At 53.2% G+C, this 18,838-nt stretch overlaps 1 protein-coding gene across 2 annotated transcripts in view; it reads left to right on the top strand.

The window, feature by feature from the left end:
• Window positions 1-821: 821 nt before the first annotated feature.
• The window catches only part of GALNT17 (polypeptide N-acetylgalactosaminyltransferase 17), a 445,667-nt gene continuing 427,650 nt past the window's right edge, over window positions 822-18,838 (top strand). For both annotated transcript variants that reach the window (XM_039238103.1, XM_039238102.1), the window contains exon 1: window positions 822-1,437. In XM_039238103.1, coding sequence (XP_039094034.1) covers window positions 1,200-1,437 — 238 coding nt within the window. In that variant the 5' untranslated portion in view covers window positions 822-1,199. The remainder of the gene's footprint in view (window positions 1,438-18,838) is intronic.

Raw genomic sequence — 18,838 nt, 5'->3', positions numbered from 1 at the left:
CGGCCAGGGGCGGCGGAGGAGGAGCTGGCGTTGCAGCCGGTCCCCTCGGGCCGCGCCCCGCCCTCCGCCGCCACCTGCGCGTCCCCTCCGGGCTCTCCAACCCCCGGGCCCGGGGCCGCGTGGGCTCTCGGTGCCGCAGCGGCAGTATCGCTGCGTCCGCCAATTAGGAGACTCGGCGTTGGGCTCTGTGGCGCGCGGGACGAGCTGAGCTGCCCGTTCCGGCGAGCGGAGGGGGCGCCGGCGCGCGTCGCTGCCGCCGCGCTCCCCGCGACGTTTTCGGAGGGGGTAGAGAACTGCTGTGACTTTTGAGGTCCTACTCCTCCTTCCGGCCGGCCTCGCGACGCGCCAGCTCGGAGCGAGGCCAGTGTGACCGGCAGGCCCCGAAGGCTCACTGCGTGAGGTTGGGGCTTGGAACGCGTCCGGGCGCCCGCGGCGCCGTGCGCGCTGGTGAGTTTGGTGGCGGGGTGGGGTGTCCCCGGCGCGAGGGGCGGAGAGGACGTCGCGCTCTGCCCCTTGGCCCGCCCCCTAGTGCTGCCCCCACTTTGAGAGTAATTGAGACTTGAGCGTGACTGCGGAGCCGCGAGGATGCGGGCTCCGGGCGCGGGCTTTCCCTCTTCCCGGCGCGATGGAGCGGGTCACTGAGCGGAACAAAGGCGCCCGCCCGGGGGAGCGGGTCCTGGGCTGAAGACCGCCGGCCGAGCGCCGCGACGGCCGCCTGCGGACGAGGGTGGTGGCCGTGTGGCCCGAGGCGCGGCGCGCTCCCCAGCGGGCGGGCGTCAGACTCTGAGCCCGGCACCTGCGCGCCACTCCCGCCGCGGCGCCGGGGCGGCTTGGCTCCCGGCGGCCCGAGGAACAGCCGCGAGCCACTTGCTGGTGCCGCGGAGAGACCCACGGTCCCCGGCCCTTCGCCCAGAAGCCGAGGCGCCCGGAAGGGGCCCGCGAGCCGTGAACTGAGCAGGCGTCTCCGGGAGCACTTCTCCACAGCGGGGGCTTCCATGGGAGCGATTTCGCTCCCCCCCTGACCGCCCCGTCCTCCCAGCCGTCTCCGCCGCCGGAGCATCCGCGCTGTGGGGCCGGGAGCCGCTGGGCTCCCCGCCCGCAGTCGGGAGTGTGAGGCTCGCACGGTCCCCGGCTGCTCGGCGCCTCGCAGGAGCCCGAGGGGGCGCGGGTCCGGGGCGCGGGCCGGCCGGGCGTGTTTGATGGCTTCACTGAGAAGAGTCAAAGTGCTGCTGGTGTTGAACTTGATCGCGGTGGCCGGCTTCGTGCTCTTCCTGGCCAAGTGCCGGCCCATCGCGGTGCGCAGCGGAGACGCCTTCCACGAGATTCGGCCGCGCGCCGAGGCGGCCAACCTTAGCGCGCACAGCGCCAGCCCCATCCAAGATGCGGTCTTGAAGCGCCTGTCGCTGCTCGAGGACATCGTCTATCGGCAACTGAACGGTAAGGACGCGCGCCGGCGCCGACGGGGCTCTGCGCGGGCCGGCTGGGCACCGGTAACCCCCTGGGGCCCTTTGCGCGGTGGGGGAGAGCCGGCACCTCCTGGCTCCCGCAGGCTCCCTCTCGCCCTTCCTGCCGTGTCTTGGCCAGGAGGCCGGGGCTGCTGGAAAGAATTACCTGCTTCTTACTGTGCCCCAGCCGTAAGTTTGCTTTTATTGTGGAAACGTGTCAGTACAGCCGGCTCCCGGTCCCCGCGTGCCGGAATCATTACCAGGCGACTCCAGCCCGAGTGCAGAAACTAGTGGCGCGGCCAAATGGGACTGGAGGCGCAAGCCTACTTGGAGAAAATAGCTCTTGCAGCTCTTAGCGTTTGGCGGGGTCAGACAGGGAGGGACATTGGCGGGCTTAAATGTCTGCAAAGTCAAGGCCTCAGGTCTGGAGCTAATGCGCCAAGGTAGTAAGTTGGACGAATATGTCATCTCTCCGAGAGGCGGGCTGCACGGCTAATAATGAGGACCCCTCCCTTCCCGCTGCCTTGGTGGAGGCTGCTATTAAAAACACACCCCGTCTCTCCCTGGGAGCTGCCCGAGGGTGAATGTTACAGTTCGCTGGTGGGTTGGGGAAGCAGTGTTCCAGAGTGTAGAAAGCGAGGCGTGCCATCCAATTAATGACAGTTGTCAGAATCTGTCCCATCTGAAATGTTCTCTTCGGTGCTTTGGGAGAAGGGGGGAGACTTAATGTGCCCTGGTCACGTGTGGTCCAGGGATTGATGGGTCATTGGACACTTGCTGTCCCCAAGGTCAGAGTGAGTATTACCTACCTGGAGTACAAGCAGCTTTCCAGGGTCCATAGGGCTGGAATCCAAGGCAGACCCACACCCCCCCCCCGCCCCCGCCCCCTTCCTGAGCTTCTAACTTGTGTTCTCATAATAGTTCCAGAACTACAAATCATCATAAAGATAATGATAATTGGTGTGATTTTTGCTGGGTGCCACACACTGTACGTTACCTCATTGAGTGTGCACAGCAGTCCAGGGAGGTCCTACTGCGTCCTCGCATCAGAAACGAGAAAAGGAGGCTTGGACGCCAGGTTGCTGCTGTCCTGCTCCTAAGAAGTGGTAGAGTCTAGAAACAGAAGCCCATGCCAACCAGACAACTTCTGTCTATTGCGTGTCTCCCAGTTATAAGCATGGAGTTTGATGACCAAGGGCTTCTACTTCAGGAAGACCCTCCTCGACCCTCTTCCCTGTAGATAGAGTGAGACCAGTCCGGTGGCAGGGAGAAGGAGGGCCTCAGAGAGTTCTCTTCCTGCTCCCCAGTGATCCCTGCTGGGTCCTTCTAGGTGGGGTGTGGTCAGATCTGAGCACCCTTTGACATAAGCTGTGGTCTTGTTAATGTCATGTAACAAGTATCCAGGGGATGCTTTGAACTTACATCTGCCCTGGGTAGCTGCACTCCCCAGTTCGTTTCTGGACAGATGAGAAGCGTATGGCGTGGGCCTTATGATTCTACACGGATACACCTGCTATAGACCTACCCAGAGGACCCGAAAGACTGTGCAAGGGAGCCTGGGTCTCGCCGTCAGGCTGTACTGAAGGACACAAATTGTTTTAGTATTGGTTTCAGTTAGGAAACAAAATATGGTATAGCTACACCCCCGAATGCCTTGGAGAGGAATAATAAAATTCTAAACGGTATTTACTAAGTGCACAGACATGCCTTTGTAGCAACCTCAGAGGTAGTAGCTGATCCTGCCTGCTAAGGAGCTTGCTCACAGTCAGGGGGTGAACTTGGACAGTCTGTTCCAGAATCCAGGTTCTTAGCTGCTGCATCAGCCTGCCTCTGTTTTTGGCATGTGTCAGAGTCAGATGGGGGGGCCCGTTAACACACGGGTTTCGAGGGCACCTGGGTGGCTCAATCGGTTGAGCATCAGACTCTTGATTTCAGCTCAGGTCATGACCTCGAGCCCTGCATCAGGCTCTGTGATGATGGCTCGGAGCCTGCATGGGATTCTCCCTCTCTCTCTCTCTGCCCCTCCCCTGCTCTCTCTCTCTCTCTCAAAGTAAAGAAATATTAAAAAAAAAAAAAAAAAAGACATAGGTTTCTAAGCCTGACCCGTAGTCTCTCATTCACTAGATAGGGGGTGGAGGCCTGAGACTTTGCATCTCAACTAGCTGTGGCCTGGACCGTGGCCCACTGCCTATACGGAGCAAGCAAAGAGGAAGACCCATTCTCCCGCTGGCGCCAGCGGGGTGGGGGAGGGGAGGAACTTCTGAGAAGCCAGGAGCTTGCTTCAGATGGGCTGGGGGTCTGGTTTCTTTGCTTGTGTGCTCTTCTGTCCAGTTAGCAATCCCCTGGGGTTTCGGGGTGCCAGGCACTTGGGACGGGTTGGGCGGGGTGCTTTGAATGCAGGAAGACTGAGTCTTCTCGATCTGCAGTCCCTGGGGATCTGCAGTCCCTGGGGAGAAGCAGGCAGGAAGACTGGCTCCAGAGCTTTTCCTGGGCCAGCCGGGGACTTCCAGCTGCCACTAGGTGGGTGTCACCTTCCTGGCTGCTGAGCGTAGTTTGGAGTGATGTGAAGCCTTGAGGAAGAGCGCAGGGAAGAGGTCATGAAGTGGAGAGGACCCTCCTCCTCTCCACCCCACCCGCCAGCACCCTGTGCTCTGCCTGTGTTTGCCTCAGGTATTGTGGGGTCCACCCGGTTGCAGTGGGCTTGCTGGGACCACATGCTGCAGGGGGAGGGTGGCCGAGGGCAGCAGGGGCTCCTGGGGCCTGGGAGATGGGACCTGGATTCCCGTGTCTACTTGCTCTGCAGCCTGTCTCTATCCCTTGCTACTGAAGGAGAAGGAAACCTTGACCTTGGCGTTCTTTATTCCTCAGGAATTAATGGAGGGCATACCATAGGAACAAGGCCACTTGGGTCCAGCCCTTTGGGTATGAAGTGGGAGCTGACATTTTAAAGGTTGCTGAGATTTCTCAGACTTTGCTGTGGACTCCTATGAAGTTCTGGCAAGAGGGACTCAGGAAGGCTCCACCTCCCCTTGGCCGTGTGCAGTGAGCACGGCTACCTCTAGTGGCTGCCCTTTCCTGGAACCGGTTTCTTTGTGTGTTCTGAGAGGGAGCCCCTGGGCTCATCGGCCAGGGACCCAGGCTTTCTCAGAACCCGCCTCTCTGCTGAGACTCTCGGTGCCAAAGTCTGGAGTCCTGCCTTTTGCACAAACGGTTACAGGTTGTTTCCCTTCCTATAGGCTGAGAAGGATACTTTATTTTTTAGTTTTTATTTTTTAAAGTTTATTTATTCTGGGGGAGAGAGGGAGAGTGCGAGTGAGAGCACATGTGAGCATGAGTGGAGGAGGGGCAGAGAGAGAGAGAGAGAGCATCCCAAGCAGGCATAGTATTGTAGTGTGGTCAGCGCAGAGCCCCACCCGGAGATTGATCCGATGGACCATGAGATCCTCACCTGAGCCCAGATCGAGAGTTGGATACTTAACTGATGGAGCCAACCAGGTGTCCCTCAGTAGTAATGAGAAGGACACTTGAAAGAGAAAGTCGGGGGCACCTGGGTGGCTGAGTCAGTTAAGCATCTGACTTTGGCTCACATCATTATCTCATAGTTTGTGGGTTCAAGTCCCGCATCAGCCTCTGTGCTGACAGCTCAGATCCTGGAGCCTACTTTGAATTCTGTGTCTCCCTCTCTCTCTGCCCCTTCACAGCTTGTGCACTCTCTTTCTCTTTCTCAAAAGTGAATAAACATTAAAAAAAAAAAAAGTCGAGATGCTGGTATGGAGGAGAGAGCGCACAGAGATGAGGTAGTTTGTTTCCCTCCGGGCTCTGTCTTGCACCTGTCTTTCCATTCTTTCTGCGAGGGCCCCATGGCTGCCCCCTGGCATTGCGGTGGTACCCTCTGCCCAGTGCCATGCCCCCTGGTCTCTTGCACCTGTATTCTGCTGGCCACCCGTGGCTCCAGCTACCTGAGTGGGAAGCACCACTTCCCGAGGACCCAGCTTCCAGGGGCTTTCTGTTTCCCAAGGAATCACGGGCAAGCCTGGAGGCTGCCACAGCTCCAGCCAGCATTTCCCACGTTCCCACCCTTGCCCAGTACCTTCGGCCTCTTCCCGCCAGACTGATCTGCTTGCTGGAATGCCCTGCATTTGCCTTAGGATTGTAGCCTCCACATTTCAGCCCCAGCCTTTGAGAAGTTGTCTGGGTGTGCTATTCCCTGCTCTGTTTCTGTGTCCTTCCATCCTTTAAGGTTTGGCTCAAGGTGGTGGGGGTGGGGTGGTGCCAGGCCACATGGCTGAGCTCTTCTTGCTCCGAGCTTGCTTATCAGCACTGATTTGTACTCACGGTTTATATTCTTGTGCCTATGTGGGGTTCCCTTTTATGTCCAGAACTGGATGGTAGGCTTTTTAAGCGTTTGAGCCATAATTTGGGCTTTTCAATACCACTTTCATCCTTCAAGCATCTCCTGCAGCACCTTGTACAGAATGCGGGCCCCTAAGGTTTATTGGTTTATTAATGGGATGGTAGGTATACATGGGAGGTAAACAATAGACACAGAGGAAATAGTCTCGACACTGTTGTGGCTGGATTGGGCTGGGTGGATGTGGTGAGGGGGACGGAGCTGGAAAGACTTGGCTGGAGAGACTGAGCGTGAGGAAGCCATCTTGCCTCCGGCATCTTGCTGTCGCCATCTTGTTTTCACTGTGTTGCCTGCGCCATCTTGAGGCTGCTCTGGTCCTTCACCCACCTGACTGAAGGGCTCCAGATCCTTCTGAGGGACTTGGACGCCAAGTAGTTGTCCAGAATAGAGAACAACGCCTTTCAGTATGTTTTCTTTGAACGTGTGGTTTTATAATACGAATGTGGTTTTCCTTTTTTGGTTAGGAGAAAATTCATGTTTATTGCGGAGATTTGGAAAATCTAAAAGACAGGCATGAGAGAAAATAATACTGTGTTAAGATGTCTTAAAAAATGGTGGCTTGGTGGTTTTGTACCTGCATTAGGAACAGTGGACCTAGGGATGGACGGTTTTCTTGTGAGAATTCTCATGGAGCTCTGTACTGGACTTGGGACTTTCTGTCTCCTTCTGAGGAAGTTACTTGCATCTCTCATTTTAGGGCTGAAAAAAAGGGTGAGAAAGAGAGATACTGTGTGACTTAGCCGTGATGACATAGCCAGAGAAGGGCAGAGCCATTTCATGCGCATCACAGTACTTTTCTCCAGCCCAGTGCCTCTCCACCACCCCCAGGAGTCAAGGTGAAGACGGAGGAATGATGTGCTGTTTCACTTCCTCCCCCAGTGCGAGCGCTGAGCTCTGGCTGGGGACCCCCTCCTCTCATTGCACCCCTGTGCAGTGGGTCGGAAGGGCACGTGTCCCTGCTCCACGAAGCCCAGGGCAGCTCTGTCATAAGAGGAAATGCAACCGATTCAGGTTAGGTTCCAAATTTAGATTTTCAGAAGGATATTGAGTAGAAGCCGGTTGCTTGAAGAAATGGAAAATCTTTGCGGGAACAGAGAGAAGTCAGAATTACCTATGCGAGTCCTGCCCCCAAGCCACAGAGGCGGACGGAGCTAGAGTCTGAGCTCCAGAACCCAAGCAGGTTCCCCAGAACCCAAGCTGGTCCCCAGTAACCTGAGCCCGGCCCGCCCGGCCCAGTGCCTCAGGACAGAGGCACAGGGCTGAGATTTGCCCTCTCAGGCCTCCAAGAGGGAATCAGAGAGGGCTGGCACTTCGAAGGCATGTCTTCAAGTGTGCCAGAGCTGGCCTGGAGCCGTTTGCTCTGTGCTGTCTGGCGCGGATGGGCGCCTGTGGACTCCAAGAACTGGCTGGGCCCCGCATTTGCTACGGGAAGGAGGTAAGGGGACAGGAGGAGAGGGCACATGTTTGTATTCGAATCAGTCCCTGCGATGAGGGTCAGAAGGAAACCAGAGGCTGCTCAAATCTTCACGGGCTGCCTGCAGGCCTCTGTGGCAGACGGGGGCCCAAAAGATGGGAAGCTCAGTTCCTTGCCTTGCGATGGCCCAGAAGCGTTGGCTGCAGCCAGCCTCCCCTGGAGAGATGGGGAGCCCGCTCTCGGATGGCCTTCGGACGTGGCCAGTCTGTGCCACAGGCAGCCTGCCAGGGGCTTCAGCTGCAGCCTGCCCGGCCCAGAGGTAGCGGGGAAGAGGCCGCCGTGTCATTCTCGAGGAAGAAACCCAACCCCCTGACCTTTGCTGTTGCCAAATCGGGAGTGTCCTTTGTGGACAGGAAGAAGGCTCCGTAATTAGAGCCAGAAGTGGCGAAGAGAGGAAGGAGCGTGGACCCAGTAAGGCGCATGTCTGATGAAGAAAATCTGAGATCAGAGAACCTGCAGACCTTTTTTCTTAAGATATAAAATTGGAATGGGGCGCCTGGGTGGCTCAGTCATTTAAGGGTCCGACTTCGGCTCAGGTCCCGATCTCGCAGTCCGAGCACCGTGTTGGGCTCTGTGCTGACAGCTCAGAGCCTGGAGGCTGCTTCAGATTCTGTGTCTCTGTCTCTCTCTGCCCCTCCCCCCTCACGCTCTGTCTCTCTCTCTCTGTCTCTCTCAAAAATAAATAAACATTAAAAAAATGAAAAAATAATATAAAATCAGAAGAAAGATTCACTCAGGCATCAGGCAGATTAGATTGGATTACTGATTCTGTCACGTGTTACCTGTGTGACCTTGGGCACCTCACCTCACCTCTCAGCTGTGAAATGGGGTCGTTGTAAATCAGGACGAAATGGGACTCGGAAGGTGCAGCCTGAGCCCTGGGGCCCAGTGCATGGCAGCTGGGAGAACACAAACACCTTGATGGCGGGAACTGCACTGGCCCCTCGTCGGTGCTTAGCAGATATTTTTCGTGTTTCACCTTGAACACGAGAACTCGGAAACCTGGACACGTGGACCCTAGGACACAGGTGGTGAGACCACCCCGGGCAGCCTGATGTGGATGCAAGTCACAGAAGACGGTCAGGGCCCAGGACTGGGAATCTGCAGGGGGGGCCGGCGTGGGGAGCAGTGCAGAGGCGGAAGTGTGTGGCCAGAGCTTGCTGCGGAGGTGGAGCTGGTTTGGAGGGCCAGGTGGAGACTGCTTGGAGCCCCAGGCTGGCTTGAACTTGATCCTGTAGACACGTTGGTGGGGGATGGGAGGAACCACTGGGGGACCAGGGCACCACTGCGACGTAAGGGAATTGATGCCGTGTATGGTTCAATGTCAAATAGGTGGGAACGTGGGTTGAAATCCAGTGGTGGGTGTAAGGTGCTGGCGTCACCGGCTCAGCCGCGCCCCTGCTGTAGGACGCAGCCGGCCCCCTGTGCTTCAGAGGTTGTAGCGTTCCTCACTTGGGAGCACCCTCACTTGGGACCTTGGTTGCACCCTATCTTTAGTTATTGCTAAGATTCAACACCTGGAATTGCTCCCTCCGGAAAATCTGAAGCAGCCCTCAGAGTGGAGCCCTGTGCGCTCTCCTTGAACTTGCTCTCTCCTCCCCTCCCCTACTGCTCTCAACCTCCTTGAGGCCCTCCCGGCCCCCTTTCCCTCCCCCTCCCCCAAGTCTCCCAGTCTCCTCTGGCTCCTGTGGCTGCATCCTTCGACCTCCAGCCCACACGGCCCCTCCTCTGCCCTCTGCGAGCCTTTGGTGGTGGGGGGGGGGATTCTGCCGGCTCCTCACCTCCGTGTCCTCTGCTCCATTTACGTATTGCCCCCCTCATCTCGATTCAGCTTATTCCTGGGGGAAAGTCCCACCTTGGCGAGGGTGGGCGCCTTAGGATGTACACCGTGCAGCCTTATCGGGGGCCCCCGCTTGTCCGGCACTTTGGACAAGTCTCCCTTTCTGTTCCACATACCACGCACCTTTCTGTTATCCTGGCCAAGAGGTGGCCTGAGGGCCGGGGGGTGGGGGGGACTCAGTGGCAGGTCATGGCGGGGATGAGGGGCTGGGAGTTACCTGCCCCAAGCCCAGTCTGGCCCTCCCCCTGCAGCGCTCAGGCTTTGTCCCCACTGTGGCTGCTACAACGGTCCCCTGGGCCTGCCTCCTGAGGCCACCACCCCACGGAGTGCCGTGCGGCAGGGCTGAAGCTGCTTCCCTGGCTGGGGCCCAAGGGACCAGGAGGTGGAACCCAGAAGTCCAGGAGAGCCAGCTCTTTGTGGGATGGCCTTTGCCTGGGGGCGTGGGGGAGGGGCAACAGGAGCCCCTCCCCCCCTCAGCCAGGAACTTTCTTTCCGGAGCTTCTGCTGCATTTGGGACAATGCAGAACTCGCTTGGTGCAAAGACCCTCGTCTGCCTTAGTTATTGCTTCTCAGGTCTTTAGACCATTCTGACATATGGATGACAATTGGCTTAGCCACTGATAGAGAAGTTCTCCCTTTTAATAATGTCCCTGTCATTGCAAACTGTGGAGCCTCAGCCTTGCCACGCGTGAGAAATAAACCGCTGCCGTCATTGCAGGCGGCCGCATCCAGACACCAACACACGACACACGGGTGTGCTGACAGCTAATGGGGGCAGGGTTCTACCAGAGCCCCCTTCCATCCGAGCCCCAGACACAGCGGCTAATTGTGTGATTAGGGTTTACTGAGGGGTGTCTAATGCTCACACACGCCTTGTTAGGTGCTGTGCCTCCCTCTAGAAAGAGCACTGAGCTAACGGGAGAACGTGGTTCTAGCTCTACGGTCTTCCTAGGGAACGGAGTCTATGCGTGTGTGAGGGAGAGCAACATGACCTTAGGGTCCTTTAACTCTCCGATTCTGAGCAACCCTCCTCCTCCTCCCCATCTTCTTAAAATCTTGTGCATTCTCTGAGGATCGTTTCAGAATCTCCTTGATCCCTGAAGCCTTTCCTATCACCTTGTCAGAATGAATTGTCCTGTCTTCTTCTGGGCTCTTATGCTACTTTGCATGGGTCTGCTTTTAGCCCCTGTTCATCTCTGCCTTGCATTATAATGAATGGTGTAGATGGTCGGACCCAAGAGTTTGCAAGAGAATACATTTTTGTCATTTCTAAAAATCCTTCTCTGGGTCATTCAGTAATTAATTCATTGTCAAGTAGCTTGTTCTCTCTTAGCAAGGCCAGAAGTAGTGGTTGCTAGCATTGGTTTCGCATCATGAGGTCGTTATGATGCCATAATGGCATAGCTGATTGTATTTCTCTTGGTCTTTGTGGTGACAAGATGGCTGCTGTAGCTCCAGACATTGCCTCTTTGTACAAAGAAGGAAGGGGCCACATCTGCTCCTATTGTTTAATCAGGAAAGAAGATCTTTTCCAGAAGTGTCTCTGGCGTGCTCCGTATGTGGGCCAGAAAATGGTCATGTGAGCAGCCTTTGCTTCAAGGGACCAGAAGATGGAACTCAGAAGTCCAGGAGAGCCAACTAGAGATCTCTAAGGGATGGGCTTTAACTAGGGGGCAACAAGAGCTTGGCCCTCAGCAGGGGAATCTCTCTCCCTTCCAGAGAACGGTTGCTTTCTGGACAGAATATGGTGGAGGCAAATGAGGAGAGAGGACATGGCATTTGCATTGCAAATCCATAGTGTCTGCCATCCCCTCCGGACGCCCAGTGCATTCTCAGTGAATATTAAAATGAAGCAAGACTCCTTGCTAACTAAACATCCATTAACCAGAGTACTCAGATCCTAGGGTGAACTTAGATTTGCCTTGAGGACATCTCACAGATTGAAATGACCATGTGTAGCCCTATTTTGTCAGTGCTAAGGTACACATTTGTGTGTCTCTGAAACTAAGATTCATTTGAGGGTCGATCACGTGTCATAGTTTAATTGGTAGCACTTTTTTCCTCTGTGAGTACATAAACGTACAACTGATAGTTGACGGTATTTTAGATTTGGTGAAATACAATATATAGTGTTTGTGCATAATATACGTGCACACCATAGTTTACCCTACAAAGTATTTTTATCGGGCATATAATACGGGCATGTTTTGTGTTACTTGGTGCTCCATCAAATCTACTTACACTGTGATACCCGTTTTACATATGAGGGAGCTGAAACTTAGAGAAATAAGTAACTTGTCTGGAGACACCCACCAGCTGCCTTTCTGTGTCTCCCTCGGGGAGGTCGGTACTCACTGACCCCTGGGTGTGTGACCCAGTCCCGATCGGCGTTGGCAGCTGGACCAGGGAGTGCAGAGTGGTGGGTCCGGGGGTTCAGTGCCACAGTGGTGGCGGGGAACCTTACGTCCCTCAGGTTCCCCAGTTACGAGTGTGTAAAGTTGTAAAGCTGTTAATTCTAGGGCTCTAAATTATACTGTGAGAGCTTTAAATCCAGCCCATAATTAGAACGAAATGTGAGAAAAGTGAAATTGATATTAAGTTAATTAAAAGGCTTTGCTTATATTTGCAAGGAAATTAGCACAACAAGAGTGCTGACAAGTGTACATTGTGAATTTCTTCTTTGTCCGGGCAGCTCGCAGCGGGCCCGAGGGAAGTTTGGTTCTTGGCTTCTGCCCGTGCCCTCCCTTCAATCTAGTCTCCGATTTATTGGTATTCGCGGCGGCTTTAATTAGGCAAGATCGGTGTGGTCTTGTGAGGGTCATTTTTTAATGGAAGCCAAGTCTTGAGTGATAGCCACACCATCCAGCTGAGGGCCCGGGCCCAGAAGTGTGTAGGCACGTGCTTCTGGGAAGCTGATGCCACGGGCTGATATGTGAGTCCCTGGAGTCCAGAAGGGAAGCCCTTCGGCTCCAGTACACCCTTCTTCTCATTCCCGTTCATCGTCCTGATCTGTGCCAGAGACTTGAGGTTGAGTATGCAGTGTAGAACTTCAGTTTGGAGTTCCTGAGGGCAGGGACAAGTCTTTTTTATGATACTGTTGATACTAGATCAGGGTCTGCAGTTAGGGAAGCTGATGTCAGGCAGCCCAGAACTTTCCTTGTCTCTGGTTGGGGAGGCAGAGCTAATACCTTGGTTCACCAAGGAATTTTCCTTTCCTCTGGGGCACAGAGCTAATCTTCAGGCTCGCCTATGGTTAAGTGGGGCCATGTGACTGAGTTCTGGATAGAAGGTGGGTGGAAAGGATGTTGTCACTGGTGGGGCTGGTCCACAGAACCTCCTGTGGAGTCCATGCTTTATCTCATTGCCTGTTAGTGGTGGCCTTGGAGCTTGCCTCTTGACTGACTGTAAGATGGAAGGATCTTCCCTCTCTCAGTGACTGTGTGGAACAGGGCAGCACCCTCCACAACATCTCTCTTGATGTCCTTGTGGACTGGACCAGTGTGCTAAGCCACTGAGATCTTGGAGCTTCTCTGTTATAGCAGCTAGTGTTAGTTATCCTGACTACTTCACTTAGGCAGGGCTACAACACCAGTCTCCCTAAGGGACAGTCCAGTCTGTCTACCCTAAGTCTCTGTCCTTGATTAATATGCTCAACAAGTACTGACTGAGCTGAACCATAAGTGGGGTGGGGCAAGGTGGTTGGATTGAAATCCATCTGCTTCTGGACTAGCTTCTCTGTCTGATCTCTTGGCTTTAAGAAAAGAGCCTTATTTCTGAGTGTCCTGGTGTTCTATTTACAGAATGATGGAATGATTGTAATCATCCCCTAGTTATGCTCTGTGTTGGAGCTGAGGGATAAGTATTGAAATATAGCTAAGTTGTTTGCAATTATAAAGAACTAAATAATATATGCATTGTCTTTATTACAGCTTCTGCTGATAGGAACTGGTATTTTTCAAGATGAGACAAACTGAAAAGGTTAGCTTAAGAATTAGCAATTTAAAAAAATCATGATCTTTGCTGCTACTGCATTTTAAATCATGCAAACATTTATGTTTGTGCCAAAGTTCCACAGTCTCTTTCAGAGCAATTACGAAATGCATTCACAAGATAAAAATGGAGTTCGGGGAAGAATATTTAAGAGCCCTTTAATGATGTTACAAACTTTGCTAATTTGCCAAGTTGTTTTGAAATCCACTTCAGTTTTTTTTCCCCTGCCTACCCATCTTCCTGCAATTGAATGGATTCCAGAAGACTTGAAGAACGGGGCTGAAACTAATAGTGAGATACGCAAATCTTATAACATATCTTTTCAAGAGCTTCGTCTCCTCCTTCATCAGCTGAAGGTGAACCCTCAATGTGTTTACTTGCACAGAGCAGTTTGGGGAGAAAACAAAACGAAACAGCAGTTGCTAAAGGGATGGTTTGAGTCGAAAGGCTTTTGGCGCTCTCCAGCCACTTGTGTTCAGTGACCCTTGGGGAGGTGTAGACTGCCCTATGTCTCTTTCTCCTCCTCTTCCTCACTCAGAGGTCAGCTTCCCACAAGCTCGGCTGATGATGGGCTTGTGGTTCCCCTCCTCCCGCCTCACTACTAGGTGGGTATCCCAGCTTCCTCTTTAGGGCTGTGAGAACTGACATCCGTCCTCCTTCTTCCGCATAAGAGAGGATCTCGTGTTATAAGAGCACAATTCCGTCAGTGAGTTCATGGTTACCTCTCAGGGAGGATTCTGTTGAAAGCCTCATCTTCAGTAGAGAACGTTCGATGCCACTGAGTTCCGGACAAGAGCCAGAAGCCAGACATGCAGTCCTGGCCCCACCAGCTGCTTCCCTAACCAGCTGATCTCTGGGGGTGCGGGGTGGGAGCTCAATGGACTGAGCATGGACTTTTGAGTTGGATAGATTTTTCTCAAACTTCCTTTTGGGTGCTTAACAAAGCCAGACCCAACCTTGGGGGCTGGGCAACTCCGTGTTGCTGAGCCTCAATTTACCCATCTGGAAAACAGCAGCTGCTCCTGTAAGTATGATAAAGACTGGACAAGATGACATTTGTCGAATACCTTGCTGCATGCCTGTAAATAGGAGAATATTGATGAGTGATTCGGTTAATACTGCATCAGTGGTGGTCTTGTTCCATTACTGCTCCCTGAAACAAGATGGCCCCCGTGGGACTGCTTTTGTCCCCAGCGAAATCTAGATGGGCTCTAAAGTGTGTTCAAGTTCAGTAATTGTATGCATCAGACAGGTAGCATCAGCGATTCAAAGGTGTCTCTTCATGTAGGCAGTGGTTGGTCTCAATTGGTCGGATCTGCATTTTGGGGCAGCAACAAAAAGTTCAGCCCAAAGGCATGAGAAAGGATTTTCCTACGTGTGGTAGTTTTAAAATGTGTCTGCAATTTTTTCGGGTCCCTCTTCCCAGCAAAAGGTGGAGTAATTTCCCTCCCATCGATTATTATTGGCTGGCCTTAGTGACTGCCTTCAAGAGGCTAGAATTCAATGGGAATGATGGTGCAGGACTTCCCCAGGCCGGGTCAGCAAGGGGGATGGGGTTTCTACCAGGTGCTGTCCCTGGGGGTGTGCCTCTTTGAAGCCTTGAGCCGCATGTCAGAAATCCGGCTGCCCCCGAAGCCGCCATGCTGGAGACACCACTGGGAGAGAGGGAGGACCCCTGGGAGAGAGGGAGGAGGGAGAGGCAGAGGGGAAGGGATGGGGGGAAGGTCTCCGCTTTCCCAGCTCCCAGCTGGTTTTGTCTTCCCAGCGCAGGTGCCAGACATGTGAGTGAGTGAGGTTCAACCTACCCCACCCCCACCACCCTTCCCTACCTAGCCGCCCCTCCCCACCTCTCACCCCTCTCTACTTTTCACCCCCCACCTCTCCTCCCTCCCCACCTTCACCCTCCACCTTTCCCTCCTCCCCACTTATTCCCGCCACCCTACCCCACACCACCTTGGCCTTCAAGCCTCCCTAGCCGACACCCGGTGGAGCTGAGAAGAGCCGCCCCCACCCCCAAGCTCCGCCCAAATAACAGATTCATGAGCAAAATAAATGGAGGTGTTGTTTTAAGCCAGTACCTTTTTGGGTGGTTTGTTGAACAGCAGTAACTAACTGGAACACTGGGCCAGTCCCTTGTGTTCAATCTCTAACCGCAGGAAATAGATTCCTGGGGTGCCCGGTTGGCCCAGGGGTCTTGATTTTGGCTCAGGTCATGATCTCAAGGTCGTGGGGTCGAGCCCCACATTGGGATCCATGCCGACAGTGTGGAGCTTGCTTGAGGTTCTCTCTCCCTCTCTCTCACCCTGCCTTGCCCCCCTCCAATAAATAAAATAAACATTAAAGAAATAGGACATTTCTGATGATGATGGTGTTGACGACGGCACTAATAGTAATGACTGTCACGGTAGCTAACATTCACTGTGCATGTGCTTAACATGCCCGGCACCATCCCAGTCCTGTGCTGAAGACTTTACATGGAAGTACAAGTGGACCAGTGCGCACCACTGAGGTGCTGAGGCGGAAGAAGGAAGTGAGGCTGGTTTGTGGCAGCTCCTTCGCGCAAGGGCGTCACTTCACTGACCTTGAGCATCCTGTCTAGACTCACGGACCGAGAAGTCCGGGGCTTGTCTGGTCTGTGATCTTATAACGAGGAAACAAATCAACATCTCACTTTTCCCAGAGCGAGACCATTTCATTTCAGTCCGAACTTGGACACGCAGCGCCTACGGCTTTAGCAGCTCACTGAAGACCAAGGGACACAATAGACCGGTGGTTCCCAGGCTTGTCTGAGCTTCATATGGACTTGAGGAACTTTGGGGCAAAGTGCCAGCTCCCAGATCGCTCATCCTGGAGGTTCACATTGTGCAGATACCAGTCGGACTTGGCTCTTGAAATCCTTTCAAAAGCTCAGTGGGTGATTCTGATGAGCAGCTGGCAGCCCCTGAGATGCTTGCTGCCTGTACTTTGAAGTGTGTCTGAGTCCTTTCCTCACGGCAAAGGCTTTCACGCCTTCATACCTGCAGACTATTTCTTGGAGAGCAGATATCACCCCTGGTTTCAGTGTCTGCATCTGTAAAATATTATCGATTCCACCGGGCTGTTGGGAAGCTTAGATGAGTTTATGCACATGGGATGTTTGATACATTCCTGGCTTCTGGTAGATCTTTTTTAGCTTTCAGACACAATTAACGCTATTGCCAGCATTTGCCTCTTCATTTCAAGATTTAGAAATGTGCCTTCAAAGCTGATCTTTCCTTTTTCGTATTGTAAGCACACAACATGAGCCCTGAGCTCCTGATCAACAGGTGTTGCTGTGACCCAGGCAAGTGGCACCCCATTTTGGGGCTCACGGTGCCTCTTTTCTGCCCACACCACACTCACATCTCATGCCATCTGGGTAAGCTGGATCTGGGTGAATATGTTTCTTTAAAACATTTTTTTAATGTTTATTTTTCGAGAAAGAGAGAGACAGAATATGAGCAGGGGAGGAGCAGAGAGAGACGGAGACACAGAATCGGAAGCAGGCTCCATCCAGGCTCAGAACCGTCAGCACAGAGCCTGTCCTGGGGCTCGAGCTCACAAACCGTGAGATCGTGACCCGAGCGGAAGTCGGACCCTTAACTGACCGAGCCACCCAGGCGCCCCTGGGTGAATAGATTTCATTCTGTTTGCTGAGGGTACAGTTTTACCTTTTTATGTAAAACCTACTTGTTCTCTGGTGCTTGCTAACTCAGTTTACTGTAGTATTGATTTTCTGGTTTTACATGCCTCTGCCTTCAGTCTGTTCTTAGACACGGTGGCTACTCATAGCAGATCCCCGAGAGCTCCCAGCTCTCCTCCGTCCCTTTCTGCTCCCTGTGCTTGGTGTGGCCCCATGCCCCACCTAGAACTTGCGAATGACTCTGGAAGGTTTCTACCTCCAAGCTCAGCTCCTGGAAGAGTGTATTGCTCTGCGGTGTCCCTAGCCAGAGTTTGGATCAGGCCACTCCTTGTGCTCTGTCTGCCCTTTTATTTATTTAAGTTCATTTATTTACTTTGAGAGAGAGAGAGAGAATGAGCAGGGAAGGGGCAGAGAGAGAGGGAGACAGAAGATCTGAAGTGGGCTCTACACTGACAGCAGAGAGCCCGATGCGGGGCTCGAACTCACAAACCAAAGTGTGAGATTGTGACCCGAGCCACATTCCAATGATGCTTAACCGGACCGAGCCACCGAGGCATTCCCATTTGCCCGGGTTTTGTTCTTTGCCCCTGACAACGCTTCTCATCCCTGAGCCCAAAGGTGCCTTTTCTACAGAAAGCGACCTGTCATCTCCGAGCTCCCGAATGTGATGGGAGTCTGTTTGGACCTGATATCTTAGACTCTGAGAAGACACATTTCTGCAGTGTGGAAACCTTCCACAGCTTATGCATTTTTTCCTAATCCCGTATGGCTGTCTTGCCCACATCTAACTGCATCTACCTTTTTGTAGCTTTTATTTTTTCCCCTTGAGTCTTTCTAAAGCGTTCAACTTGGTTCTCACTCATAATGTCACCCATTTATGTAATTTGATAGAATTGTGTAATTCAGTAACAAGCACAGCTGGCGTGAAGAGGTTTGGGGAAAAACACAAGGGACTCGGCAGGTGTACAGCTCAGCGGTGGAGGGGTGCCCACCAGCCTGGTCAGCCGCGCGCCACCGTCTGTCTGCATCCCGCTTCCCGGAGGTGATGGAGGGTGGTGGCCGGGCAGTGTGCATGTCCCTTAGAGAGCATCTGTGGTTTGTTGACTGTGATACATCGTTGGTAAGCGGGCAACAATAGAAATGAGAAACCGACTTCTATCTCTACAGCAATAAGAGAAGAGCACCTTCTTCCCAGTTAACATTCTCAGCGTCTTTAAGATCATGCTTGCATATAAATGTTTGCGTTCTGTGCTTTCTCTTAATATTTTTATGGAAATATTTCCCCGTGTTATTAAACACGTCATAAACAGTAATTTCGGTTATTATAAAAATTTTTTTTTAATGTTTAGTTTATTTCTGAGAGAGAGACACACACACACAGCATCAGCAGGGGAGGGTCAGAGAGAGAGGGAGATACAGAATCTGAAGCAAGCTCCAGGCTCTGAGCTAGCTGTGAGCACAGAGCCTGATGCGGGGCTCGAACCCACGAACCATGAGATCATGACCTGAGCTGAAGTTGGCCGCTCAACCGACTGAGCCACCCAGGCGCCCCCCCCTTTTTAAAAAATTTTTTAATGTTTAATAATTTCGGTTATTATATAGTATTTTCATGCAATGGCTTTTACCATAAGGCTCTCTCTCCCTTCTGTATAGGCAGAGATACAGATTACTGCCTTAGAAAAAACTCAAGACTTTTCCTTCCTCTGTGGGGGACGAAAGACCTGGTTCTTTCCTCCTGTTTCTCTCCTGTGTGTCTCCTTTATTACTCGCAGAGAGCGCTTCATTCCTGACGCCTCTGGTCACCAAATGTTGTGGGTTTTGCCCACCAAGCTATTCTCTGTGCCTCTAGCTGGGGTTCTGTAATTCAGCTCAGTGCTGATGCTCTTTACCCGGGGATAGCATCGGATGCCCTAGGGTAAGGGCTCAGTTCCACAGGACTGCCTGCCTCCCTTCCCCCCAGTTCAGATGTCCATCACAAGCTCATGTTGTCACCCGAGCCTCTGACCAGCTGGCTCTA

The sequence above is a fragment of the Hyaena hyaena genome, unplaced genomic scaffold (assembly GCF_003009895.1).
Source record: "Hyaena hyaena isolate Hyena2069 unplaced genomic scaffold, ASM300989v1 scaffold_135, whole genome shotgun sequence".
Lineage (NCBI taxonomy): Eukaryota > Metazoa > Chordata > Mammalia > Carnivora > Hyaenidae > Hyaena > Hyaena hyaena.
The sequence above is the reverse complement of the archived record's forward strand: the minus strand, read 5'-3'. Positions and strand labels throughout refer to the sequence as shown.